Source organism: Prionailurus bengalensis, chromosome E1 (genome assembly GCF_016509475.1).
Source record: "Prionailurus bengalensis isolate Pbe53 chromosome E1, Fcat_Pben_1.1_paternal_pri, whole genome shotgun sequence".
In the NCBI taxonomy this organism is placed as follows: Eukaryota; Metazoa; Chordata; class Mammalia; order Carnivora; family Felidae; genus Prionailurus; species Prionailurus bengalensis.
This window is the reverse complement of record NC_057347.1, coordinates 12,850,418-12,877,917: the sequence shown is the minus strand read 5'-3', so window position 1 is coordinate 12,877,917 and position 27,500 is coordinate 12,850,418. Positions and strand designations below refer to the sequence as shown.

The 27,500-nt window shown below is 57.7% G+C and overlaps 1 protein-coding gene, 1 long non-coding RNA gene and 1 pseudogene across 2 annotated transcripts; 2 read left to right on the top strand and 1 right to left on the bottom strand.

Moving 5' to 3' along the window:
• The first annotated feature begins 921 nt into the window (after positions 1–921).
• On the top strand, positions 922–2,502 carry LOC122486036 (translation initiation factor IF-2-like). The gene is made up of 3 exons (XM_043585509.1): positions 922–1,824; positions 1,996–2,125; positions 2,423–2,502. Exons 1-3 carry the CDS (start codon positions 922–924, stop codon positions 2,500–2,502), a joined length of 1,113 nt encoding a protein of 370 aa, XP_043441444.1.
• A 7,314-nt stretch (positions 2,503–9,816) lies between these two features.
• Positions 9,817–11,654, bottom strand: LOC122486054. The gene is made up of 2 exons (XR_006298001.1): positions 11,434–11,654; positions 9,817–10,186 (listed from the first exon to the last, which is right to left on the bottom strand). It is a non-coding gene; the product is annotated as an uncharacterized LOC122486054 (long non-coding RNA).
• Positions 11,655–16,449: 4,795 nt separating this feature from the next.
• On the top strand, positions 16,450–19,879 carry LOC122486035 (annotated as a pseudogene).
• The last annotated feature ends 7,621 nt before the right edge of the window (positions 19,880–27,500 follow it).

Below are 27,500 nucleotides of genomic sequence, written 5' to 3'. Positions count from 1 at the left end.
CGATCCCCCCCCGTCTGCACACAACACCGCCGCCGGGCCGGACGGTGGCGGCGGACACGGAGAGGAGGCCGCAGCGGGCCCGGGAAGCGCCCACACACCAGAGCGCGCCACCGGGTTTGGTAGCCGAACGGAGGAGGCCACGACACGGACGCCTGGCGGCAAGGGCAACGAGGCGCCGGCAAAGAGCGACGGGGAACAGGACCGCGGGCCAACGGCAAGGGAGCCCCACGGGTCTCCAACCAGGCGCCTCGAGGGGGCAGAGCCAAGTCGCCACCGGGGCGCGCACGGGGTCCCACCGCCCGAGGCCTCCAGCACAAGGGCGGTCCCGTGGCACCCCCGGACGCCGACCCGGCCCGCCCCCTCGGCGAACCCTGGGGCAAACCCTCGCAGAGGGCCCTCCGGGGCCCTGCCACCCGCAGCAGCCGCGCGACCGGCCCCTGGAACGCTCTCCCGCACGCGCGGCGACCCACCACCCGCGCCCCACCCCAGCCGGACCCCCGACGCGCGCAGCCGGCGCCCCTTTCTCTCTTCTTCCCCCCTTCCTTCACTCACACGAGTGGGGCCGACAGCACTCCGCCCGGGACCCGGCCCCCCAAGAGCCATGGCGGCCCAAGGGGGGGGCGGGCACCCGACAAACGGCGAGGCCTGGTCTCGGGCCCGACACGGTGACGGGGGAGGGAGAGGAGAAGGGGCGGACGCGGCGCTCGGTCGTCCAAGCCGAGACGGGGAAACAAAAGCAGCACAGAACGGGAGGTGGGCCGGAGGCGGCAGGGAGGGGGGCACACGCACGAAGCGAGGACCAGAGAGCACGCGCGCGGAGGAGGGCACGGGCTCGGGGAAGGGCGCGCCAACGGAGACGCGAGCCAGGCCACCGGGTAAACGTGCGCGGGATCCCACCGCCACCAGCACGAGGGCGGTCCCATGACGCCCGCGGCGCCAGCCGGCCTCAGCACCCTTAGCGAGCCTCCCCACGAGCCAGGCCCCGCCCCACAACACACGGCCCTGGGGTCCGGACCCACGGGACCCCCGCCGCGGGAGCCCGTCTCCAACCTCCATCCGATCGGTCCATCCCGGAGCCACGCCCCAGGGAAGCGCCTCCCGAAGCCAGGCGGCCCCGACCCGCGCCCGCGCGCCACCCGCCAGCGGCGAGCCCGGAACGGGGGCGGGCGGGAGACAGCCGCCGCCCGCGCGGCGCAGGGGGGGGCGGGGCGCGCAGGGGCGCCCCAAGCCCCTCGGGACACACACCGCCACGGGAGAAGCGGGGGGACACCGCGCGCGTGCGCGCGCGCTCGCACACCACACGCCCGAGGCGCACGGGCCCCGGCGCCGGACACCGGCCAGGCCTGGCGTGACCCTCCCCCGACTCAGAGGGGGGAGGCGCAGGCCGCGGTAGGCGAAGAGCGGCGCTCGGCCCCACCGCGGGGCCGACAGACCTCCTCTCACGCGGGAGAGAAGGCTCCGCCTAACACGCACAAGGGCATGCAGTCACCCCACACACGGGTGGCCACTACGCGCACAGGAGGGGCAGCGACTGGGGGGTTCCGGTACCCCAAGGCACCCTCTCGGATCGCTAGAGAAGGCTTTCTCACCAAGGGCGCGTCGCCCCCCACCCAAATTCGTCCCCCCATCGGGACCCGCCAAACAAAAGGCGTTTCTTCCCGGGGCCGCCAGGACCCGGGGCGGGGGAGAAAGGTCCACGGCAACGGATTGACACAGGGCATTCCAGAGCACTCGCGATCAGGGCCCACACCAACGAGGGCCGCCTGCCTTCCCCACGCGCGAGGTTGCTTGTGTCACCGCCCGGAAGGAGCGCCGCGCCTCCAGGTGAGGCCCGAGAAAAACCGAGGCGAAACACCAGCAGCAACGCGCTGGGCAAGAAACCGACAAGTCCTCGCTCAGAGAGGGTTTTGGCCAAGCGCCACGGCGCCGGCTCGGCCCGCCACGATCACTCAACTCGCCCCACCAAGTCAGTCCCCCACACCCTCCGGGCAACAGCGGCCGTTGCGGGGCGGGGACGACAAGGCGCCCGCTCCCCACAGCAGGGGGAACGGGTGTGCCTCCCTTCACCGATTCTGCCACCCGCCCACCTCGGGCATCTCCGCCAACGGCGGCGACCCAAAGGGGGGTACGCTGGGAACAGGGAACGGCGCCACCACTCGGCTTCAGGCACCTGAGACGACCTGGAGCGCTCCAGGGGCACCACGGAGGGCCAGGCGCCACACGCTCAGCACGCCCAGGCGGTGAGCAGCGTGGCATCAGGTGCGGCCCCCCCCACCACGGGGAAGGAGGCCACCCACCACACACAGCCAGGAGAGGCCAGCGAGAGTGTCCGCTGCGTCAGCTGACCCCAGTCCCGCAGCGACGGGAGGCCGGGGTCGGGCCGGAGTCCGCACCCCTCTGCACCCCCCTGCACCGCCCACAGGCGGGAAGGAGGAGCATGGGGCCCGCAGGCAGAACGAGAAGAGCGGTCCCACCCGCCAGGAGTGTCCGTCCCTCGTCTGACACGGCTTAGGCCCGGCCCAGGAGAGCGCGAGATCACCACATCGATCGGTTACCGCCACACAGGGCAGTCCTGGGGTGAGGGGGGGGCTGGGGAAACGCCCAGCGAGGACAGCGACCAGAGGAGGGCCTGCTTCAGCCTCGCCAGCACCCCTCCCCCACCTCTCCCAGGGAACAGGCAGCCGGACAACCCACAAGGGGAAAGGGGAACGCCTGACACGCGGCACGGAGCCTTGCAAGGGTGGGTTTGTCACGACCGCGGCCGGGTGCCCACAGCGGGGAGCGCACAGGGTAGAAGACCCACGCCGCCTCCCCACGCTGCCCTCGGGTGCCAGAGACCGGAGGTGGCACCACAGCCTGGACCACACCTGGATGCACAAGAGCCGGCACGCAGGCCCAGGCAGACGGCTCGAGCAAGCAGGCAGGCAAGGGCGGAGTCGGGTCCGGCTCGGCGTCACCACCAAGCCCGGAGCCACGCCATCGACGACGAGGCCCAAGTCTCTCTTAAAGGATGACAACCGCCACATCAGAACGTGTCAGCACCTACCTGGCAGCAAAAAGCACTCCTTTGAGGAGACAAAAATAACCGCGTTGGCAGGCGGGGCCGAGCCACAGGTCACTGGGACCTTCTGGGACCCTGGCCCGGCCACGGGCCCCAAGCCTCTTCCCATCGCCGCCAAGCAACCACACACCCCCCCCCCACCCGGAAGTCCCCGGGGGCCATCTGGTCGACCCCAGGACCGACCGACCGACCGACCGACCGACCGACCGGGGAATCGCGGGATTCGGAGGGGAGGGGCTGGCCGGGTAGGCCCTGCCCCGTTACACGTTCGCCCGTGCACGGGTCGTCTCCTGGTCGGGACTTAGAAAAATAAAACACTCCGCGCTGTCGCCTGCGGAAGCCTCCCCGGCCCTCGCAAGACCGGCCCCGTGCCAGTCCCCGACCCCCGGCTGGGACTGTTTTGGGGGGGGGTTGAATTCCGCGGAGGCGCCCCCGACGGCGGGACCTCAACGGGGATCGCGGGCGCGCCGGCGTTGGCGCCCTATACGGGCCTCCCCTCGCGGCCCGGCCCGGTCCGGTCAGGCCCGGTCCCCAACTCCGCAGCGGGCCTCGGAAAATCTGGGGAGAAAATCGGGTCCAACGACCGGGAGCCCCACGCGTGCCCCCTCCCGGGCCCACGGCGCCCTCCGCGGGCTTCCCCTCAAGGCTCAGGACGGTCCTCACCGGCCCAGCCCGGCCCGGCCCGGCCCGGCCCAGCCCGGCCCAGCCCGGCCCGACCGCGACGCGGGAGGGAAGACAAAAGACGCCTGGCAGGGAAGGACCGACGAGCGACCGACGTGGCCACAGTCTCCGGGTGGCGGCCCCGGGAGGTCCCCGCGGTCCCCGCGGTCCAGGGGTTGGGGGAGGAAAGCACCGGCGGGTGCTGGTCGACCCGTCCGGGCAGCCCCCCACCTCAGCTCGCTCCCAGGGAGCGCCGCCACTACTCCCCCATATACCCGGAGGTTCAATCTCCGGCAAGTGCACCAGCCGCCGGCGCCCCGACGACAGCGGGACGATCACGCCAACGTCGCCGGCCTTCTGGAACTCCGCCCCGGACACCGCGACCAAATCGCATCCCTTGCCGACGTCGCCGACGCTCCGGAGGGGAAACGCTATATAAAAGCGGCCGCCAGGTGGCGCCCGACAACCGACCGAAACGTCAGCGGGGACAGCTCGCGATCTCGGGGACGTGAGGGCGCACAGCCGGCGGCCCGGCCGCCCGATCTCGTCCCGGCCCACTCCGGATGCCGCCTCTCGGTCCCAGGCCGGCGGAGGGCGTCCGCCTCGGGAGCTCCCGGCCGGCACGGCGCGACCCCGGCAGCCCAAGGGACACTCGAAAAATGCATCGGGGCGGCTGCCGCTGGAAAGGGCGGGGCAGACCGGCCACTCGACTCCCCGGCCGGCCGAGGCGGACGTGCGCGGAAAATTCCCCGCACACACCGGGCGGGCCGCGGGCGCCCGTGAGGCACGGGCGGCCCAGAGCGGCCCAGGCAGCGCCCGCGCTCCCGGGAGGGAGGACTTAGACACATTTCGGCGGGCAGGGAGGGAGGGAGGGAGACGGACGGTCAAACCGAAACCACGCGAGAGAGTACTCCCAGAACAACAACGGACGGACGAGCCTTTTTTTTTTTTTTTTTAATTTTTTAACATTTATGTATTTTTGAGACAGAGAGAGACAGAGCATGAACGGGGGAGGGTCAGAGAGAGAGGGAGACACAGAATCCGAAACAGGCTCCAGGCTCTGAGCTGTCAGCACAGAGCCCGACGCAGGGCTTGAACCCACGGACCGCGAGATCATGACCTGAGCCGAAGTCGGACGCTCAACCGACCGAGCCCCCCAGGCGCCCCCGGACGAGCCATTTTTATTCTGTCGGGTCAAGCGGGGGAACGTCTCTCTCGGAAACATTACAAAGCAAGCTGCGGGGGGGGGGGGGGGGGGGCAGAAAGGGGGTGATGGATAAACGAACGACCACGGATAAAGCTTAAGCAAAGTCCTTTGTCGCACGGGGCCACGGCGAAGTCCAAAGACCACAAACAGCTACGGGGAACATGGGTGCAAGTGCACGGCATGGCAAGCGACAAGAATATGGCTTTCACCATTACTGTCCTCAATAAACACACTACTACTACGGCGGCGGCGGCGGCGGCGGCGGCGGCGGCGGCGGGGGGGGGGGGGGGGGAGATGGAGAACGGAAGGAGTTAATAGCCACTCACTAAAAATGTCCCGGTTCCCAGAGGACCCTACAGTCCAAAGGGGGGGGGGGGGGCCCGGCAGGGAGAAGGAAGGTGTCACCGAGACACACCCTATGCCTCCACCCTCTTAGGGTTTGCAGGTGACCCTGAGGGTGACACTGACACGAGACAGGCTAACCGTACAAGGAGCTGACACATTGATTTCCTACAAGTTTCACGTGACAGGTAGAGCCCCTCCTGAGGTAAACCAAGACCCTGAGAAGTGGCCAGACCTCAACGCTTGTATATTGGGTTGAACAAGGAGAAGCGACGGTGGACGACTAACTGAACTACATGGGGAGGCTAAAGGATGAGGAGGATTTTAAAACCAACGAAACCAACCAACCAAGATCTTTTCTCCTCTAGAATTCTCTCCACTTCTCCTCCTGTCCTTGAGGATAAGAATGTCACTCCCCTGGTGGCGTAGGAAAGACATCCTGGGGGGGGGGGGGGAGGGGACTTCCAGGGAGAAAAGGAGGAGAGTGCTCCGCGCACGCTTCTTGCACCTGCTGGGCAGGAGGGTAGGGGTGGGTGGTTTACTTTGCTTGCTTGCTTGCTTGCTTGCTTGCTTGCTTGCTGCTACTTTTTGAAAGCTTCTCTAACGTTTCCTTTACATCTAGGTCTTCCTTCCAGTTTGGCTTTGGACAGGAGGAAGGCAGGCCACATGTTTTTCTGACACGGTGGAGAACGAAGGGTAACATGAGTGCGGGCCCGTGCGTATTCTTTTCCGTCAGTCATGTGCCGTGGTGAGTGGAGCATCAGCTCTTGCCGGATGGGTGTCTCGTTCCTCCGTGAACCATCAGGCAAGATGTCGGGCAAACACACACAGGGAGGCTAAAGGTAGGAAGAACGTAGAGAAGGTGGGCGACACGTGCCCGAGTCTCCAGAGCGACGATTTCATCCAGGGCACGGCAACGTCCAAGGTTTCCGGACACCACGTTTACAGACGCTTCAGCGCGTAGGTCACTTTGAATCCACAGTGCCACCCTCCGGTCCCGTTAGCACGTTGCCTCCGGCTCACGTGAGCGAGCGGTGGTGTCGTCGTCGTCGTCGTCGTCGTCGTCGTCGTGCAAAGAGACTGTGGGACTCGTCCGGGGATGGAACCGGGCCAGAGACAGGGAGGGACACCGCAACCCATCGTTGAGCTTCAGGTGTCTCTAAGAGACCGAGTCTCTAAAGTACACTGAGGCACAAGGGCGACCCACTCGCTCGCTCGGGGCCGGACGTCTCTTTGTTCTCTCGCGGGGTGGGTATCTGCGAGTGTTGTTTGTTTACTTTCCGGACAAGGCGAAAGCACTCTGAAACAGGAGATATTGGCACAAGGGGTCTGGTGGCATGGGAGGGTGGCGGGTCAGTCCACGTACCGAGAACACGGGAGGATCGGGCGTCTGAATAACCAGGCGGAGAGAGGAGTTTAGCCTCCTCGGTCATCACGGCAACCGGCACCTGCACAGAAACCACAGAAGGTGCCCAGGACGAACTGCGTCACAGGAGCCAGCGTGGGCATTGCCCCACTACCCTCAGCCCTCAGCCCAGGAGCAGGCAGTAACTGTCGTCCAGGTCCAGGCCGCGCCCCACTGCCCTCTTCTCAGCCAGAGCGGTGCCCGGGAGGGCGGCCCCGGAACAGATACCTCCTCTCCTCCACACACATCTCGCCAACCCCTTGACCGCTGTGCCCGAGACACACAACTCCGCTGGACCCAGAGCATGGTTTTTCCCGTGGACCAGGGGCCTGCTTGGCCACTTTGGGTCCTCGCACCAAGATGAATCGGGCTAGAGACAGGGACACCGCAGCCCACCGTTGAGCTGAAGGGGCCTCTAGGAGAGGGACCCTCTAACGTATCTGACGTACAGGGAGACCCGCTCGCTCGTGCCCGGATGTTTCTTTGTTCCTTTATTTCTTTTCGTGGTCTTCATTATTATTTTTGGTACCGTTGTAAGTGGGATTGTTTTTGGGGGGTTGTTTTCTTTTTCTTTTCTTTTCTTTTCTTTTCTCTTCTTTTCTTTTCTAATTTGTCTTTCTGCGGTGTCATTATCGGCGTATACAGACGCAACAGATTTCGGTACATAGACTTTGTATTTTTCCTGTGGACCAGGGGCCTACTTTGCCGCTTAGGATGCACGCGCCCCCACCCCCTGCCCACCCGCAGCCTTCAGTTCCCCAAACCACTGGAGGACTCGTGGGGGGTGGGAGTGGGGGGTGGGGGTGCGGCAGGGGTGGGGGCGGGGATGGGAGTGGTAGTGGAAGGGAGGTTCAGGGCGATTCATTCTAATCGGCCTCATTCAACCCCTTCGTTCAAATGCAGAAAGCTTTCTGTTAAAGTCTGAGCCTGGGGCTTCTCTCCATTGAATGGCTTTCTTCAACTCCCCCAACCCTTAGGCTGAAATTTCTGAACTACTGGGAGGAAAGGGAGGAAGGGGGGGGGGGGGAGAAAGAAGGGGGGGGGAGAGAAGGGGGGAGGGGAGAAGATGATGTCTGAAGAACTTGCCTTCTCTGGAAGAAAGAGAGTCCCCTCCTTTTCCTAACCCAGGAAACCTCAATAAACCGTTTGAGAATCATGGATGTGGAGGATGATATCTTACTATAATGCCTTCCAGGGGTGGGGGTGCAGGTACGTGGAAGGGTAAGGAGTTGGCGGGCGAGCGGGCGAGCGAGCGAGCGAGCGAGCGAGCGGCATGGTGTGGCGTGGCGTGGCCTGCCGAGTCAGAGTTAGGGGGTGGCATGAAACACGTGATGGTGGGGTCTTAGGGTTCAGAGGCCAAACACAGGCATGGAGCAATAAGGGATAGAGGGTGAGGGAGGCCTGACAGGGGACAATTGTGACCCCGGGTGATGGTCCCAGCGGGCACACTCCTGTAAAGCAACACTAACACTCTATTGATTAGCCATTGACCTGTCCTCCCTCTCCCACCTGCTTCCAAAGGGAAATGGAGTACAGTTTCATTCCACAGTCACTGGCTGTTTCACACGCAACCTTTGACGTGCCACTAAAAGGAGGAAGGAAGATGGACACACATGAAACAGCCCCACAGATGGCCTAGAGGGCGTGGGTGGGGCTCTCATCCGTCAATTTGGGAGTCTGAGTCAGGATCCTGGGGTTGTTTCAAATCATGGAATGGAAGGGGCTCCTGGCTGGCTCACTCAGAAGAGCATGCGACTCTTGGACTCTTGACCTCTGTCAGGGTTGTGACTTCAAGTCCCACATCGAGTGAAGAGAATGTGAAAAATGAATGAAGGAATGAAGGAATGGATGGACAAACTTTTAAAAAAAAAAAAAAAGGTTGTGGGGCGCCTGGGGGGCTCGGTCGGATAAGTGTCCGACTTGGGCTCAGGTCATGATCTCACGGTCCGTGAGTTTCAAGCCCCACGTCGGGCTCTGTGCTGACAGCTCAGAGCCTGGAGCCTGCTTCAGAACCTGTGTCTCCCTCTCTCTGACCCTCCCCCATTCATGCTCTTTCTCTATCTCAAAAATAAATAAAAGTTGGGAAAAAAAAAAACACGTTTGCAACGTTTGTGTCTTTAAAACAAATGGAATGGGTGGGGTGCCTGGGTGGCTCAGTGGGTGAAGCATCCCACGCTTGATTCTGACTCACGTCATATCTCAGGGTTCGTGAGACCAAGCCCTGCGTTGGGTTCTCGCACGGACAGTGCGGAGCCTGCTTGGGGTTCCCTCCCTCCCACCCCCCCCCCTTTAAACCAATAAGTAAACATTAAAAACATAAATCTTAAACATGAAAAGACACTTCTGTAAAGAAGACATCCGGATGGCCAACAGGCACATGAAAAGATGTTCAACGTCGCTCCTCATCAGGGAAATACAAATCAAAACCACACTCAGATATCACCTCACGCCAGTCAGAGTGGCCCAAATGAAAAAATCAGGAGACTATAGATGCTGGAGAGGACGTGGAGAAACGGGAACCCTCTTGCACTGTTGGTGGGAATGCAAATTGGTGCAGCGGCTCTGGAAAGCAGTGTGGAGGTTCCTCACAAAATTAAAAATAGACCTACCCTATGACCCAGCAATAGCACTGCTAGGAATTTATCCAGGGGATACAGGAGTGCTGATGCATAGGGGCACTTGTACCCCAATGTTTATAGCAGCACTCTCAACAATAGCCAAATGATGGAAAGAGCCTAAATGTCCATCAACTGATGAATGGATAAAGAAATTGTGGTTTATAGACACAATGGAATACTACGTGGCAATGAGAAAGAATGAAATATGGCCTTTTGTAGCAACGTGGATGGAACTGGAGAGTGTGATGCTAAGTGAAATAAGCCATACAGAGAAAGACAGATACCACATGGTTTCACTCTTATGTGGATCCTAAGAAACTTAACAGAAACCCATGGGGGAAGGGAAGGAAAAAAAAAAAAAAAAAAGAGGTTAGAGTGGGAGAGAGCCAAAACATAAGAGAGGCTGTTAAAAACAGAACAAACTGAGGGTTGATGGGGGGTGGGAGGGAGGGGAGGGTGGGTGATGGGTATTGAGGAGGGCACCTTTTGGGATGAGCACTGGGTGTTGTATGGAAACCAATTGGACAATAAATTTCATATATTAAAAAAAAATTAAAAAATTAAAAAAATAAAAACATAAATCTTAAAACACTACAACAAATGGAATGGAAAGAGAGAACGCAACGAGGAGGACGTGAATGTTGCACCTAATACCACTGAGCTCTACGCTTCTATATGGTGAAAAATCTCAATTGTAGGTGATGTCTACTTCTACTTCTAACCACAACTGAAAGGAAAACGACAAAACACCGGTCCTTGGCTCACAGTAAGGGAGTTCCTGGATTTGGTCCGAGAGGGCCTTCTCATCCGCCGTGTGGAAAACTATGGAATGGTTTCTTCCTCTCTAGGCCGATGACCATTGCCAACGACAGTACGTGTAGGTGCTGTCCTACCTGTGAAGGAAAGGCAGGAAGAAGTGTAGCATTTAAAAGCATCTTTTAAACGCTGTCCACCTTTCCCAGTTTGTCCCCTCACTATGTCTTGTTTACCTTTTATAGCTTTTACCCTATGTCGATGCACAATGAATGAGCCTTTTTAAAAACAATTTTAAAGAGGAAGGAAAAGAGTTTCCTTGGAGCCCAAGTTAGGAAGGCTGACGGGGATATGCAATCTTCACAAACAAGTCAGTCATCTGGGGAAGACCTCACATTGGGCATACATACAGCTTACCAAAAAAAAAAAAAAAAAAAAAAAAAAAAGGATAAACAGGGCACGGGGCCGGGGGGGGGGGGGGGGCGCAGATGTTAGGAATCACCATGAGGAGAAAGAACACATTCCAGAAAGTTACGGACTTTATCTTCTGTTTTTAGTATGTGCAAGGCTGTATGACTTCAATCTTATGGCGACCAGGAAGGTTTTTGTATTGTTTTCTTTTGTTTCCCTCATCTTTATAAGCCCCCTTTGGAAGCCCCCTTTTTTAGTTAGTTATGTTTAAAAAAAAAATTTTTTTTTTAAACAAACCAGACATACAATCTGTGCTCAGGACAGAAAAAGAGCTCATGCTTTGAGGTTTTCTGGAGTCCCTTTGACCTCGGTAAATATTACATATATAGCTTCCCTGGGAGACCACCAACATTAAAAGTTTAGGATTTCCTTTATCATTTCCCCGTCTTGGTCGATAATCTTTCCTCAGAAATCACGGATGATCAACTTGATGTTTTTATGTCCCTCAGTGCCAGGTGACTGTCTTGTATGCCCTGGGTGTGTCCCTCCTTGCTGGGTATGAGAGTGAGTGTGTGTGTGTGTGTGTGTGTGTGTGTGTGTGTGTGTGTAAGCACACATATGTGTCTTTGAACCACCTAGGGTTCCTCGTTGGGGCGAACGTATTGTAACATAAATGGTGGGAAACTCAAAAGTGACGTATGTTCTCTGTAAGTTCCATTGACCAGCAGACATAGTTCATGTGCTTGGCTCAGATGGTCTGCCTTTGTATTTGGCAAAGCATTTTTAACAGAGAGACAGGGACAGCAACACACTTTCAACAAGGACAATTTGAAGGAGCCAGTGCAACATTGGAATAGACTTGAATTGACAAAAGAATGACATCCCAAGAATCCTTTACATACCTGTTGATAAAAGGGAAGGCACATCTGTGATTATTGATGAGGAAAGATGGAGCACCCACATTGAGGAAACATACCTGTCATGCATATCCCCAGGTTTACTTAGGGGCGGAGATTTCACATGAGAACGAGGCAACATTTAGTCCCTGATGTCAGCAGGTTACCTTAGGACACGGAGAAGGGGCTGTGGGTATGCCCCGAGAGCTGGTATAACCTGGATGGCGACTTAGGCTCTTTCTCTCAGGGCTGTGCTGGCTTATAGGCTGCAAGCATATCGGTGGACCTTGAGTCCAGGCCTCTTCAGAGACAGCTAGAGTTTGTCTGTGGGACCTGAAAAGACACAATAGCTGATTAGGGGCAAATAGTTCTCTGAAGAACAAGATTTAGGTTGTCTGCGAGAGAGAGCGAGCGTCAGCCTCCTTAACCCTCCGTGGCACAGTTTCAATTGCCCACTCCCCACTCCCCGCCCCCCACACTCACCCCCAGCCTCTGGAGTTTGGATCATTTCCCAATGGTAAGGAATGGGGACGATGATGGGTGATGGCTCGGGCTCGGGCTATCCGTTTATCTCCCCCGGTGAGGACAGTTTCTGTAAATCTCACCTGTCACAGGCCGAGGTGCAGGGCTACACAGAAGTTGTGAAGGGAATCGAAGCAACATGGAGTCAGAGGTGTAAAGTTTTCTTCCCCTTTATAAGTTTCCATTGTCAATCCCTCGTTCCACTTTTATGGAACAGGGGTGGGGGGCCACCTTCTGAAACTATTTCAAGCCGAATTAGGGTGTGGCAGGGGCTTTGGAAGGGAAGGATTTGACAGGGTGCAGGTCACAACTTTTGCTCCCTTGCGCTAATTGGGGGTGGGGGTGGGGGTGGGGGTGGGTATCAGAGATAGTTCCTATCTGAGATCTTGGATATTTTTCTGCATACTTTGGTACTGCATCATATCCTGAGTTTTCTCCCCAAGTGTATTCTAAGAAATAGTAACAGTATAGTCAAACCCAATGTTATAACCACCTTGGGGGGGTGGGGGGCGCGGAGGGGAAGGTTGTGGTGGTCAAGGGCCTCTTACTGTACCCAAGTGAATTGCTGTCTGATTTTACTTTTATGTTTTTTTTAATCTTATTAAGTAACCTTTACACCCAACGTTGGGCTCGAACTTACAACCCCAAGATCGAGAGCTACGCGCTCTACCGACTGAGCCATCCAGGTGCCCCTGTTTATGTGGGCTTTTATTGCTGGGGCACCTGGGTGGCTCCGTGGGTTACGCATCGGACTCTGGCTCCGGTCAGGATCTCGCCGTTCGTGATTTCGAGCCCCGCATCAGACTCTGTGCGGACAGCTCAGAGCCTGGAGCCAGCTACAGATTATGGGTCTCCCTCCCCCCACCCCCTCTCAAAAGTAAATATTAAGAAACTTATAAAAATACAAAGAAAATGTGGGTTCTTATTTCTAAAGAGGAGCTAATACAGGTGCAGCAAGTGTTCGTGAACTAGCTTTGACTCTGCCTCGTTCAGCAAGCAATCAGGTAACTAATAAGAGGTATTTCTACAGAAAGAAAAGAAAACCACGGGTTAATGGTTAGAACAACTTATAAACCCAGTGTCTAAGTCCCAAGTGTGGTCAGTGAGAAGGTGTCTAGATGCCAGGCTCGAAGCATCCTCAGCTGGAGTGTGAGCAGGCAGGGGGCAATCTGACCGATTTTTCTGGCATGTAGTTCAAATGTCTCATTTTGGGGGATCCTGAGTGGCTCAGTGGGTTCAGGTTCAGTCTTCAAGTCTGGCTCTTCACTCAGGTCTCAATCCCAGGGTCGTGAGCTCAAGGCTCCAGTTGGGCTCCACACTGGGCGTGGTGAAGCCTACTTTAAAAACAACAAAAACACAACAGCAGCAAATGTCTCGTTCTGAATGGCCCGTAGAGCAACAGGCACACAGATTGTCTACAACTGTGGCAATTTCTCTGAAGTTTATCTCCAGTTGTTCAGCTTTCCTTTGCAGGGCTTCAGGGAAAAGGGCCATTTGAGTTCTTCAGGATGGTAAGATAAGAGGATGGGAGAGGATTGGAAGCCTGAGTGTGAAGAGTCATAGTCAGATATTGGAGGAAACCAGGATTCAGGATCCAGCCCAGTTTTAAAGGCAAACAACAAACAGTCAAAGAAAATTAATTAACCAGAACTAGAATTTAACATCCACCAAAGAGCTATTGAAATATAATCTTTTTCTATCGAGACCCCTCCATTCCTGTCAAAGATAGCCCAATGAAAACTAATTTGTTTGTAAAATAAGTCCAGTGTTAACAGACATGGCTTCAGTATTGACATAAACACACCAAGAATAGCGATTGACCATATAGTCTTTTGTGTTTTTTCTCTCTTCTTTTCCACCTGCCTGCCTGCCTTCTTTTTAATTTTTTTTTTTTTTTATGGAGTTCTTTTTTTCCTCTTAGGTTAATTCCTTTCTTTTGAGAGGTGGGGGGAAAGGGGAGCTCTGCACTGTCAGTGCAGAACCCAGCTCAGGGCTCAAATCCATGAACCATGACCATAGCTGAAATCAGACGCTTAACCCACTGAGCCACCCAGGCCCCCCACACACCAGAATTCTTTACACTGCCAAGTGTACGAATGTATCTCATCATTTTCAGAAATACGTTGTGGTGTTCGGTTTTGTATCTTTTTTCTTTTTCTGTACAATTTTTAACAAGTCATGAAACGGGCGCCTGGGTGGCTTTGTCAGTTAAGCATCCAACTTCGGCTCAGCTCATGATCCCACGGTTCGGTTCGTGAGTTTGAGCCATGCGTTGGGCTGTCTGTGCTGTCAGCGCAGAGCCCGCTTCGGATCCTCTGCCCCTCCCACTGACTCATTCTGAGTGTGTGTGTGTGTGTGTGTGTGTGTGTGTGTGTGTGTCTCTCTTTCTCTCTCTCTCTCTCTCTCTCTCTCTCCCTCCCTCCCTCCCTCCCTCCCCTAAAAATAAAGAAATAGGCTGGAAAACAAATCTTCAAGGAAAAAAAACAACAACGACAAACGATGAAACCTGTTTACTAACAGACCCAAGTATCTTTACTGTTAAGTTTTTCTGAATAAAGCCAAAGACCACACACACACACACACACACACACACACACACACACAGCAAAACAAAAAACAAAAGAAAAACACAAAAGAAAACGCCGTAGGTTTAGTAATTCACAATTTAGTATTTTATCTTCTGTGGAAAAGACTCAGATGTCCGAAGAATTGAACCTAATTTACCGCTTCACTTAGCAAAGCTTTGAAGTTCCAGGTCACGAAAGATTGGGGAAGCCATTTGAAAAGTTTACAAATAGGGACTCCTGGGCGGCTCAGTCGGTTAAGCGTCCGACTTCGGCTCAGGTCACAATCTCACAGCTCGTGAGTTCGAGCTCCGCGTGGGGCTCTGTGCTGACCTCTCAGAGCCTGGAGCCTGCTTCGGATTCCGTGTCTCCCGCTGTCTCTGCCCCTCCCTCGCTGACATTCATTCTCAGTCATTCTCTCTCTCTCTCTCTCTCTCTCTCTCTCTCTCAAAAATAAATGGTACAAGGAAAAAATTTAAAGGTTTACGAGTAAACATTTTTGTGTATTTAACCTATCTCCTGTCAACATTCACCCACGAACACTGTATGCGAGAGACAAAATCGACCATCACCATCGTTTGAAGTACTTTTTGCTGACAGACTGCAACGGGTACCCGTTAAGTCATAAATTGAAGTCACATGAAAGCTGATTAGGCCCCTGCCTCGGGCCTGAACCCTAGAGTGCGTGTCTGAGTGGAACAAGGAAGGGCGTAAGTGTCTGTAAAGTTTTTTTGATTTTGATTTTGATACCTGTTGTAAAACGAGGGAGAAAACGGGTTATGTTGTTTGTAAAGGTCACAGAGATGTATATTTTGAGGACCACAGTTACAGGGTCAGTATTGGGACGGAAGCAAGGCCATGACCGGAGCTGCCCACCCCAAAGCCTTGTCATGCAGAGAGCACCAAATTCAAGCCATTTTACAACCACCACCACCAAGAATAAAACCTAACTATCGGCATTGTATTTGCTATCGACGGCTCCGAAAATATGTCCATTTTAAGTAAGCAATCAACCTTCCATGGCCTTGAGTACCCAAGACGTCACACCCGTGTCCGCTAAAAAGTCAAACGATCTGTTTCCCCACCATCAGGCTCACACGGGAGGCCCCACCACCGGGGATGGCCTAGGAGATCACTGGAGCCACACCAACTGATGCAGAAACAGGGGGAGGGGGAGGCGGCCAGGGAGCCGCCGGCCAGGCCCCAGGCAGATTTAAAGTTTTGGACTCACCTTTTTGTGTGTCTTTCATCTTTTTCTTTTGCGCCTCCAACTCCGCGTCCGCGTCCACCTCCTACTTCTTCTTCCGTCTCTGTCTCCTGTCTTCCCCTCCTGCAAAAGTGGCTTTGTCTCTGGTTGCTTTTCAGCCCCCTGTGGAAGAGGTGAAGGAGGAGCAGGCCGTGGGGTGGGCACCCATCTTGGCGCTTGTGCTCGGGGAGGAGGAGGGGTGGGTTTAGGATCACTGGCATCTGTCTGCCTTCCTCCTCTTCCTCATTCTTCTGACTATTGGGAAAGGGTCTGTGGGTGTGGGTGTGGGTGTGGGTGTAGCGGGGAGGGCAGGTGTGTTCAATTTGTATCTCTCCTCTCTCTGGGCCATCAATTGTGTCCCTTCCCGTGAGGCAACTTTCTTATGGAGTAAAACTCTGAATGTAGAGAATTTCACACACACACACACACACACACACACACACACACACACCCCGTTCACGTGAATGTGAAACACATTTGGGTTTGTTCTGATCCTCGCGAGTGTTAGAATGCCCAATGTTTACAAGAGCTTGCCTTGAAACACATTAACGGAGCTCGTTTACAAATTGGTGTTAGCAATAGCATCCAGAGGTAGAGAAAACATCTCACATGGATAACACCTGTGGCCATAGATCCACAAACAAGATGCAAACCAACATCAGCCTTTGTTTCACTCCTATTTGTGGAGAGGACACGAAAGACCCAATGGTCAAATCTCCCCCTTTTGTAAAAACAAATCCAATCGCACGAGAGCATTACCGCGGATGGATCCCATCGCGCAGGTGTTTTCCATTTCCAATGAGAACACAGCCAATTTGGCGCAAAGAAGCCAAAAAAAAAAAAAAAAAAAAAAAAAAAGCTGCAGCAACCCACAAACCAAATGTGGCCCGGGATATCTCCGTGAGCGTCCGTTCCTCCCCAAAAGTCGGGGCTTCGCTGATGGAACCAAAGGGCTTCCTAGTTTCTGGCCGCGTCGTCTCACGGCCAGCTTGCTCTAAGGGAGCACACAAGAAAACTCATTCAGACACCTCCAAAGAACCCCATCTGGGCCATCAGGGACTCAGGCGACCCTTCCATGTTCCCACGTAAGTAAGCACTTGCAAGTATAGGCTCCATATGTCCTGTACGTGTAGCCTGCCCAAGTTTCCTTTTGGGGATGGGTGGTTGCTTTCTCCACACTTAGAGCAAGGTTATTAAATGGTGGCGGTCACGGTGGTGTTTTTTCCTCTTCCGTAAAGAGTTACAAGGCAGCCATTTCGCGGGAGCGAAGCAGTAGCTGGGCTGCTCCTGGATCCCTCGCCGCTTCGGGTTCCCTGTCAGGCTTCCTAGCAGCGGAACCCTAGCAGAGAAATAAGAGCAGGTGTCTGAATGTACTCGGGTGACCAAAGATGAGAATGACGAGCCCATTGAAATGCCATCGGAAGACGACGGGACAGTGCTGCTGTCCACAGTGACAGCCCAGTTTATCGGCAGCACGTGGACTGCACTACCGGAATCCAGCGTCTCAGTGTATGAGAGGTGTCCGGCTGGTCAAACACATTCTGCACATCCCTGATGCTGGCTGGGGAAATCCGGTAGCGGACAGTCGTCAACTTATCCCAAAGATAGCCACAGAAAAAGGGACGAGACAGATGCCTGCTTCTTCAGCAGTGAAAGTGAAGAGAGCCATCCAGAAAACGTCCGATTTAAGAGTGTTGGGTCTCCCGTGGAAAACAACCGAACAGGATCTGAAAGAATATTTTGGTAGCTTTGGAGAGGTTCTTCTGGTTCAGGACAGGAAAGATATTCACACTAGTCCTTCAAAGGGCTTTGGCTGTGTTCGTTTTACGTAATAGGAAACCGAGGTGAAAGTCATGCGATCGAGGAACGATGGTGTGACTGCAAACTTCCTGAATCTCATCGAAGCCCAGATGAGCTTTTGAGAAGCAGGAAGGCGTTTGTCGGGTGCCTTACAGAGGGACGTGACTGCCTATAAGCTGCAGCCGTTCTTTTGCCAGGACTGAGAAGCGGTAGACAGCTTCATTCCCAAACGGTTCCCGGACTTTCCCTTTGTTACGTTGGCAGATGATCAGGTAGCCCTCGCCCTCGCCCTCGCCCTCGCCCTCGCCCTCGCCCTCTCTGATATTATTATTGAATTTATTTTTTCAATGTACCCCCAAGGTAGTTAGCCTATAGGGCAACAGTGGTTTGAGGAGGAGAGTCCTTCATACCCCTCACCCTTTCAGCCCCCGCCCCGGCACAACCCCCTCCAGGAACCCTCTGTTTGTTCCCCTTAGGGAAGAGCCTCTTACGTTTTTGTCCCCCTTCCTGTTTGTATGTTATTTTTTCTTCCCTTCTTCCCTTCCCTTCCCGAGTTCCTCTGTTTGGGAAGTGAAGGTCCTCACACGGGTGAGGTCCTGTGATACATGTGTTTCTCTGAGGGACAAATGTCATTTTGCATGACACCCTCCAGTTCCATCCAGGTACTTGCAAATGGCAAGACTTCATTCCCTCTGGTGGCCGCGCACTGCTCTGTTGTTAGATGGATACCGCCTCTTCTGTATCCATTCATCCGTCGATGGACATTTGGCCCCTTTCCATACTTTGCCTACCGTTGATAGTGCTGCTATGCACACTGAGGTGCGTGTGCCCCTTGGAAACAGCAGACCTGTATCCTTTGGCTAAGTACTTAGTCGTGAAAGTGCTGGGTCGTAGGGTACTTCGATGTGCCATGTGTCGAGGAACCTCCTCGGGTCCCTGGTTCTGGAAAGAACTCCGATAGTGGTTCTAAATCAGGTGCGGCCATCGGTTGGGGACCCGCATCAAATGCAGAGTCAGGCAGCGGTTTTCCTGGAGGCTTTGGCTCAAGCACAGATTCTAAATCTTCCAGCTGGGGAATTTAGACAGTGGGGTAGGTATAGACTGGTAGGAATTCAAATTTTTCTAAACACATGGTAAGTGTATTTCTTTTTTTCTTCTCTTCTCTTCTCTTCTCTTCTCTTCTCTCTCTCTCTCTCTCTCTTTCTTTCTTTCTTTCTTTCTTTCCTTTCTTTCTTTTTTAAACATTTATTTATTTTTGAGAGACAGAGTGGGAAGGGGAAGGAGCAGAGAGAGAGAGAGGGAGACACAGAATCCGAAGCAGGCTCCAGGCTGTCCGCACAGAGCCCGGTGCAGGGCTCGAACCCACAAACCGTAAGATCATGACCTGAGCTGCAGTCACACACTTAACTGACGGAGCCAACCAAGCACCCCACACATGGTTAAGTGTATTATAAAACCCATCCGTACTGAGAGTTTTCAGAATCAGTACGTTCAGCGTGGAGTATATTCACCACTGTTTTTGACATTTGTCTTTAGAAAGAGAGGCAAAGCTAAAGGAATTTTAGAAGTTTTGTTACCTCAAGGGTCGAAATATCAGGTGTTTGAAAGCGAACCAACTGCCTGATTGGTTCTCGTTCTCTCTCTCTCTCTCTCTCTCTCTCTCTCTCTCACACACACACACACACACACACACACACAGGCTACAATGGACATCAAAGGATTTCTCCTGTAATATTGTATCCCTGGACTCGTCAAGTGAATTCTTGGTGCGTGTTCACTATGGAACCCATTCATTATAAGTACATTCTTTTTTCCTTGTGTTAATTGGAACCCCACCACATTAATTCCCCACCCCCAGGAAAACCTCCTTTTTGGAGATCATGGTGTCACAGCGTTTGGTCTTTTTGCTTTCGTTTGTAGTTTGTGACACTTGTCTCCCTTCCTATGCAGAAGTACAGTATGAAGCCTTCATTGAATCTGTGCCGTTCATCTCCTTTCAAATGTTTACGGGAGAAGCACTTCATTGAAAGCAGTGCTGTAAATATTCTGCCATAGGAAGGAATATTTCCGTCTACGTGCTTTCTCACTCTTGAATTCGTCTTCACACCATACAGGCTGTGACTTTGACCTTGGGTGTCCCATTTATATCCACTACTCTTTATTTCGCGGAGTCGTATCCATGCTATGAATGCAAGGGTGTGCTATGGAACCAGAAGGCTGTTTGAACTTCTGAAACCTTGTGTTTTCTGATCCTCGTGTTCGACCGACAGTGGTGCCAAAGTACGAAAGGCTAGTGTGAGTGAGAAAAGGAGAGAGTGCGTGCAGACACTCAGTGGCGGTGGCACACGATGGATAGATTTTTTTTTAACCTGGCGAGATGCATCTCTCAGTCCCTTGGCCTCGGTGCAAGAGCGTGCCGAGAGCAACGATAGCAAATGACGTGCGAATGTTTTCTGCATCCAAAGGACATCCACACCCGTTGGAAGACGTTGGAAGACGTAAAGAGAGTTTTGTTCTCAGAGAACCCCATTAGTTGGATGTGTGAGGTACTTGTATTTCTCCTGCCCTTCCGTCAGCTGCTGTGAACGCCGTATGGTGTGTGTTCTGTTCTGTTCCCGATCTGTTAAGTGTGGTCCCGTGAACACGGACTGAGCTTGTGGTGTGCTTCACGGGAGTACTCGGAAGCAGAGCTCATCAGTGAGCTCGGGGTGTCACCACGAAGGGTGGAAGTTCTAATGTCTGTCTGGTAGCCATAAGAATGTGGTCTAATGCAGTTCTGTGTCCCGTGCTTGGATGGTCTTTATAAGAGTTGTCAGTGTTGGGAATTCTTAAATAGAATGGATGAAGGAGGAAGAGGAGGAGGAGGAGGAGGAGGAGGAAGAGGAGGAGGAGGAGGAGGAGGAGGAGGAGGAGGAAGAGGAGGAGGAGGAGGAGGAGGAGGAGGGGGGGGGGAGTTGTTGTTGTTGTTGTTGTTGTTGTTACGAGGTATAATGACGAAAGACACGGCAGAAAATTTTTGCAGGGTTTATTTTCTGTTTTCAGTATGTGCAAAGCTGTGTGACTTTAATCTTTGGGGATCCAGGGAGGTTTTCTTCCATTTTCTCATCTGTATGTTTGGAAGGCTCCTTTTTAATTCTCAGCTGACTGACTGACTGATCGATTGGTTTTGTTTTTATGTCCTCTTCACACCCAACATAAGGCCCGAACTCACAGCCCAGCAATGAAGAGTCACCCGCTCCCCTGACCTAGCTGAGGGAGCCAGCCAGCCAAGTCACCCCTTTGATCCATTTTTGTTGTTGTTTATTTAAATGAAGCGGACATGCAACGTGTGCTCAGGGCAGAAACAGAGCACACACTTTGGGGGTTGACAGGGTCATTTGGAGCTTGGTAAATGTTAAAGCCTAGCTTCCCTGGGTGCCCAGGAGCAGGGTCCACAGCCGTTAAAAGTTGACAATTTCCTTTATCGATAGCCATCGAACAGATGATTTATTGAAAACACTAATCTATGGCAAAGATCGTTCTTTGGTCTGTGATCGGGATATAGGAAGAACCAGATGGCTACAGCTCCCACATCACAGACTTCATGTTTTAGTTGGACGTAGAGGCAGGGAGGGAGGGAGGGAGGCAGGGAGGGAGGCAGGGAGGGAGGCCGGCCGGCCGGCAGGCAGGGAAGGAGGCAGGCAGGCAGGGCGGCAGGGAGGCAGGCAGGCCGGCCGGCAGGCAGGCAGGCCGGGAAGGAGGCAGGCAGGCCGGCCGGCAGGCAGGCAGGCCGGCCGGGAGGGAGGCCGGGAGGGAGGGAGGGAGGGAGGGAGGGAGGGAGGGAGGGAGGGAGGCAGGCAGGCAGGCAGGCAGGCCGGGAGGGAGGGAGGCAGGCAGGCCGGCCGGCCGGGAGGCAGGCCGGGAGGGAGGCAGGCAGGAGGGAGGCAGGCAGGCAGGCAGGCCGGGAGGGAGGGAGGCAGGCAGGCAGGCCGGGAGGGAGGGAGGCAGGCCGGCCGGGAGGGAGGGAGGGAGGGAGGCAGGCAGGCAGGCAGGCCGGCCGGGAGGGAGGCCGGGAGGGAGGCAGGCAGGCAGGCCGGCCGGCAGGCAGGCAGGCCGGGAAGGAGGCAGGCAGGCAGGCCGGGAGGGAGGCAGGCCGGCCGGCAGGCAGGCAGGCAGGCAGGCAGGCCAGCCGGCAGGCAGGCAGGCAGGCCGGGAGGGAGGCCGGGAGGGAGGCAGGCAGGCAGGCCGGCCGGCAGGCAGGCAGGCCGGGAGGGAGGCCGGCCGGCCGGCCGGCAGGGAGGCAGGCAGGCCGGCAGGCAGGCCGGGAGGGAGGCCGGGAGGGAGGCAGGCAGGCAGGCCGGCAGGCAGGCAGGCAGGCAGGCAGGCAGGCAGGCCGGCAGGCAGGCAGGCAGGCAGGCAGGCCGGCCGGGAGGGAGGCCGGGAGGGAGGGAGGCAGGCAGGCAGGCAGGCCGGCCGGGAGGGAGGCCGGGAGGGAGGCAGGCAGGCAGGCCGGCCGGCAGGCAGGCAGGCCGGGAAGGAGGCAGGCAGGCAGGCCGGGAGGGAGGCAGGCAGGCCGGCCGGCCGGCAGGCAGGCCGGCCGGGAAGGAGGCAGGCAGGCCGGCCGGCAGGCAGGCAGGGAGGCAGGCAGGCAGGCAGGCAGGCAGGCAGGCAGGCAGGCAGGGAGGCCGGCCGGGAGGGAGGCAGGCAGGCAGGCAGGCCGGCCGGGAGGGAGGCCGGGAGGGAGGGAGGGAGGGAGGGAGGGAGGGAGGCAGGCAGGCCGGGAGGCTGGCAGGGAGGCAGGCAGGCCGGCCGGCCGGCCGGCAGGCAGGCAGGCCGGGAGGGAGGGAGGCAGGCCGGCCGGGAGGGAGGGAGGGAGGGAGGGAGGGAGGCAGGCAGGCAGGCAGGCAGGCCGGGAGGGAGGCAGGCAGGCAGGCCGGGAGGGAGGCAGGCAGGCAGGCCGGCCGGCAGGCAGGCAGGCCGGGAAGGAGGCAGGCAGGCAGGCCGGGAGGGAGGCAGGCAGGCCGGCCGGCCGGCAGGCAGGCAGGCCGGGAAGGCCGGCCGGCCGGGAGGCAGGCAGGCCGGCCGGCAGGCAGGCAGGCAGGCAGGCCGGGAGGGAGGCAGGCAGGCCGGCCGGCAGGCAGGCAGGCAGGCCGGCAGGCAGGCAGGCAGGCCGGCCGGGAGGGAGGCAGGCAGGCAGGCAGGCCGGCAGGCAGGCAGGCAGGCCGGCCGGGAGGCAGGCAGGCAGGCCGGCAGGCAGGCAGGCCGGCCGGGAGGGAGGCAGGCAGGCCGGCAGGCAGGCAGGCAGGCAGGCAGGCAGGCAGGCCGGCCGGGAGGGAGGCAGGCAGGCAGGCCGGCCGGCAGGCAGGCAGGCCGGGAAGGAGGCAGGCAGGCAGGCCGGGAGGGAGGCAGGCAGGCCGGCCGGCCAGGCAGGCAGGCCGGCCGGGAGGGAGGCAGGCAGGCCGGCCGGCAGGCAGGCAGGGAGGCAGGCAGGCAGGCAGGCAGGCAGGCAGGCAGGCAGGCCGGCCGGGAGGGAGGCAGGCAGGCAGGGAGGCAGGCAGGCAGGCCGGGAGGGAGGCAGGCAGGCAGGGAGGGAGGGAGGGAGGCAGGCAGGCCGGCAGGCAGGCAGGCAGGCCGGGAGGCAGGCAGGCAGGCAGGCAGGCCGGCCGGGAGGGAGGCAGGCCGGCCGGGAGGGAGGCAGGCCGGCCGGGAGGGAGGGAGGGAGGGAGGGAGGGAGGGAGGGAGGCAGGCAGGCAGGCCGGCAGGCAGGCAGGCCGGAGGCAGGCAGGCAGGCCGGGAGGGAGGCAGGCAGGCCGGCCGGCAGGCAGGCAGGCCGGGAGGGAGGCAGGCAGGCCGGCCGGCAGGCAGGCAGGCAGGCAGGCCGGGAGGGAGGCAGGCAGGCAGGCAGGCAGGCCGGGAGGGAGGCAGGCAGGCCGGCCGGCAGGCAGGCAGGCAGGCCGGCCGGGAGGGAGGCAGGCAGGCAGGCCGGCCGGGAGGCAGGCAGGCCGGCCGGGAGGGAGGCAGGCAGGCCGGGAGGGAGGCAGGCAGGCAGGCAGGCAGGCCGGGAGGGAGGCAGGCAGGCCGGCCGGCAGGCAGGCAGGCAGGGAGGCAGGCAGGCCGGGAGGGAGGCAGGCAGGCCGGCCGGCAGGCAGGCAGGCAGGCCGGGAGGGAGGCAGGCAGGCAGGCAGGCAGGCCGGGAGGGCAGGCCAGGCAGGCCGGGAGGGAGGCAGGCAGGCCGGCAGGCAGGCAGGCAGGCCGGGAGGGAGGCAGGCAGGCCGGCCGGCAGGCAGGCAGGCAGGCAGGCCGGGAGGGAGGCAGGCAGGCCGGCCGGCAGGCAGGCAGGCCGGGAGGGAGGCAGGCAGGCCGGCCGGCAGGCAGGCAGGCAGGCCGGGAGGGAGGCCGGGAGGGAGGCAGGCAGGCAGGCCGGCAGGCAGGGAGGCAGGCAGGCAGGCAGGCAGGCCGGGAGGGAGGCAGGCAGGCAGGCAGGCAGGGAGGCAGGCAGGCCGGGAGGCAGGCAGGCAGGCAGGCAGGCAGGCAGGCCGGGAGGGAGGCAGGCAGGCAGGCAGGCCGGCCGGGAGGGAGGCAGGCCGGCCGGGAGGGAGGCAGGCAGGCAGGCAGGCAGGCAGGGAGGGAGGGAGGCAGGCAGGCAGGCCGGCCGGCCGGCAGGCAGGCCGGCAGGCAGGCAGGCAGGCCGGGAGGGAGGCAGGCAGGCCGGCCGGCAGGCAGGCAGGCCGGCCGGGAGGGAGGCAGGCAGGCAGGCAGGCCGGCCGGCAGGCAGGCAGGCAGGCAGGCCGGGAGGGAGGCCGGGAGGGAGGCAGGCAGGCAGGCAGGCCGGGAGGGAGGCAGGCAGGCCGGCCGGCAGGCAGGCAGGCAGGCCGGCCGGGAGGGAGGCAGGCAGGCAGGCCGGCAGGCAGGCAGGCAGGCAGGCCGGGAGGGAGGCAGGCAGGCAGGCCGGGAGGGAGGCAGGCAGGCCGGGAGGCAGGCAGGCAGGCCGGCAGGCAGGCAGGGAGGCCGGCAGGCAGGCAGGCAGGCAGGCAGGCAGGCAGGCAGGCAGGCCGGGAGGGAGGCAGGCAGGCAGGCAGGCCGGCCGGGAGGGAGGCCGGGAGGGAGGGAGGGAGGGAGGGAGGGAGGGAGGGAGGGAGGGAGGCAGGCAGGCAGGCAGGCAGGCCGGCCGGCCGGGAGGGAGGCAGGCCGGCCGGCCGGGAGGGAGGCAGGCCAGCCGGCAGGGAGGCAAAGAAAGAAAACGTGGCATCAGGGTACCTGGTGGGCACAGGTGGTGGATCGTGCAACTGTATCTCGTGGGTTGCGAGTTCGAGTCCCACGCTGGATGTAGCGCTTACTTACAATAAAATCTTTGAAAACCCATCCATAAATACAGGAATAAACAAAACATGGCATCAAAGGGGAGTAAGTGATTGATCGATGGGGGGTGGGGATGAAACGGGAATGTGTGTGTAACCCGCAACATATTCTTGATCGACGCTGCTTTCACTATTTTGCCCTGATGACGTTTTCCACAAGCGGCGGTCCCACCTGAGCGGGCTCCCTTCATCTTAAGATGTTATGCAGCGAGAGGAAAGGCGTGAGAGGCAAAAGTTAGGCAGATCCATACAAATATAGAGACAATCATCGTTTCGGAGACCAGTAGCCAAAGCTCTGCCTCCGTTTAGGACCCAATGTCGTACTTAACCTCTTTAAAAACAAATAAATACCTAAAAACCAGGTAGGGTCGTTGGCTCGGATAAGGGAGGAAGCTGAAATGCAATCATGGAGAACAACATAGGGGGTTAAGAAGTTGCAAGCCAGAGCGATTTCACCACCCGTAGCCTTTGAAATGATGATTTGGTGTCTTCGGCTATAAGAGAGCTCACCCTACGTAGAAGGTTTCCCACCGCTGGTCATGAAGTATCGGAACACCACAAGCGGATTCCCGTGCTACGAAAACCTCTCTGCCAACATAATCTGTAACAGCCGCATTCTCTCGTATCGTGTGAGTGTAGCGTCATTAGTTGCACCACTCTGCCGTCGTTTGACCTTCCAGCGGATCGCAATTTTCGTTTCTTTTGGCGTGCGTGTGGGTATGCGTATCAGGCTATCGAAAACGATCTAGCCACGTTCGGTCCTCTTTTTCTCATTTCTCATAGATGAGTGATGGCGTCAAAGGATACACCTCAGGAAACCCCAGATGGAAGAGAGGCAAAGGGAAGGGGATTCAGAGTGCTTCTGTGTCCCGTGCCGCCCCCCCCCCCAACACAGCGGTCTCCCCTCCCCCCCCCCCGCCGTTCCAGGTGTTGGAACAACCCGGAAGTGCCTGAATTAGGGGAGTTCTTTGACGGGGGGGGGGGGGGGGGGGGTTGGGGAGCACCAGTGTTTGGAAACATTGCAGGGCTTGCAAGGCTGTTGAGAAACCTCGAGTCAGTGTCGAAGGTACTTGGGGGGGGGGGGGAGGAAGAGGGGGGCGTGGGGTTTCTTTCTCTTTGAGGTGATGGAAATAGTTTGGAATGAACAGTGATGGTCCCATAGCTTTGTGAGTAGTAGACTAAGAGCCCGCTGAAGTGTACACACACATATACATTTATTTACTTATTATGTATGCATTCGTTCCAGTTGAGTGAGTGAGTGGGAGAGAGGGGGGTAGGGAGGGAGAGAATATGTGGGGGCTGAAATTCAAGAACCCCGAGATCATGACCTGAGGCAAGACTCGGGCACCTTACCGAGTGAGGCACCCAGGTGCCCTGAACTGTTCGCTTTTACAAGGATGGGAATATTTGGCATGCGAGTTGTGTTTCCAGTGTTAATAGGTGAGGCAACACATAGAATAGTAAATGCAGGCAGGCAGGCAGGCAGGCAGGCAGGCAGGCAGTCGATGATGTTTTCTTTTTCTTTCCCTTCTGGGCTTCAGAGGGGGATGGCGAGTGTGAGGGAGGGAGTTCATGACACTGGGCGTAGGTGTTCTTGTGAGCTGAGCGGCTTGGGAAGTTCCCCCGAACTACATGACCCCACAGGAGAACAGGAATTCCTTCTCGACAGCAAGAGAGTGGGCGAGTAGCACCGCCTGAGTGTGGCAGAGCCTCAACTCTAAGTCGGGGTGGGGGAGCACTTCTGCCTTCCCATCTGGGTTCCAGGAAGGAGGGAAGCTGTCCTTCCGGTCCTGACCCTCCCTGTCTGTCCGGGGGCCCCTCAGCCGCAGAGGTGGTGTTTTGAGTTGTCCCTCTGTGGTCATCTTTTACACCAAATACTTCTGTTGAAGGTGCTTGGAGAATAACACAGGTTGAGATGTCCAAAATGATCTTGAGATCCTATTCTCTGCCCCTCCGCCCCTCCCGTGCGTGCGTGAAAACACCCCCCTCCCGCCCGCCCCCGCACACCCCCCCACCCCCCCCTTCCCATTCCTTCTAACTACAACTGTTCCTATTTCCATCCATGTACTCCCAGACAGCTTCCTCAAGCCCCACCGCCCACCCCGTCGACCTCTTTGGGTAGTATAAAAGCGACCAACAGGCAGGGGGCGTCCGGGCACCACGGTGGTGGAGTGAGGGAGTCCGTGTGTGACGACTACGGGCCGATCGCAGCAGAGCGGCCGGGACGCAGCACCTGCCTCGCCGGCGCACGGCCTCGTCCCCCGGCACCTGGGTCAGTAGCGTTTCCCGGCTGGGGTGGGGGGAGGGGGACACGGAACGGAGGGCGCACCAAGAGGGCTTTGTGGATCGAATGGACGCCTAACCGAGACCCTCCTTCCTGCCACCAGATACCGTCTGTGGATGGTCGTCGTCTCGCCGTCACGCAGCCCCCACCAGTGCTACAACGAAAGAAACGGGTGTCCAGGATAGTAACGCAAACGAAGGCGGGGCCGATCCGATCGGGGGAAGCGGCGACAGGAGTGGAGGTGGGAGGAAGAAAAAAAAAAAAAAAATCACGGGAAGAAAGGACAGGCGTGGGCCAGGGCGGTGGCGCCGGGGGGCAGCGGGTCAACACTCGTCATCGAACCCGGGGACTCGGGTGGCCGACCTCACGGGGCCCAGAGTCGCTAGCGATCCAC

Coding starts and splice junctions, on each gene's coding strand:
- LOC122486036 (XM_043585509.1), top strand. CDS start 922: ATGACGCCCGCGGCGCCAGCCGGCCTCAGCACCCTTAGCGAGCCTCCC. Junction 1,825..1,995: donor AAGGAGCGCCGCGCCTCCAG/GTGAGGCCCGAG, acceptor TCCGGGCAACAG/CGGCCGTTGCGGGGCGGGGA. Junction 2,126..2,422: donor CGGCGGCGACCCAAAGGGGG/GTACGCTGGGAA, acceptor CACCGCCCACAG/GCGGGAAGGAGGAGCATGGG.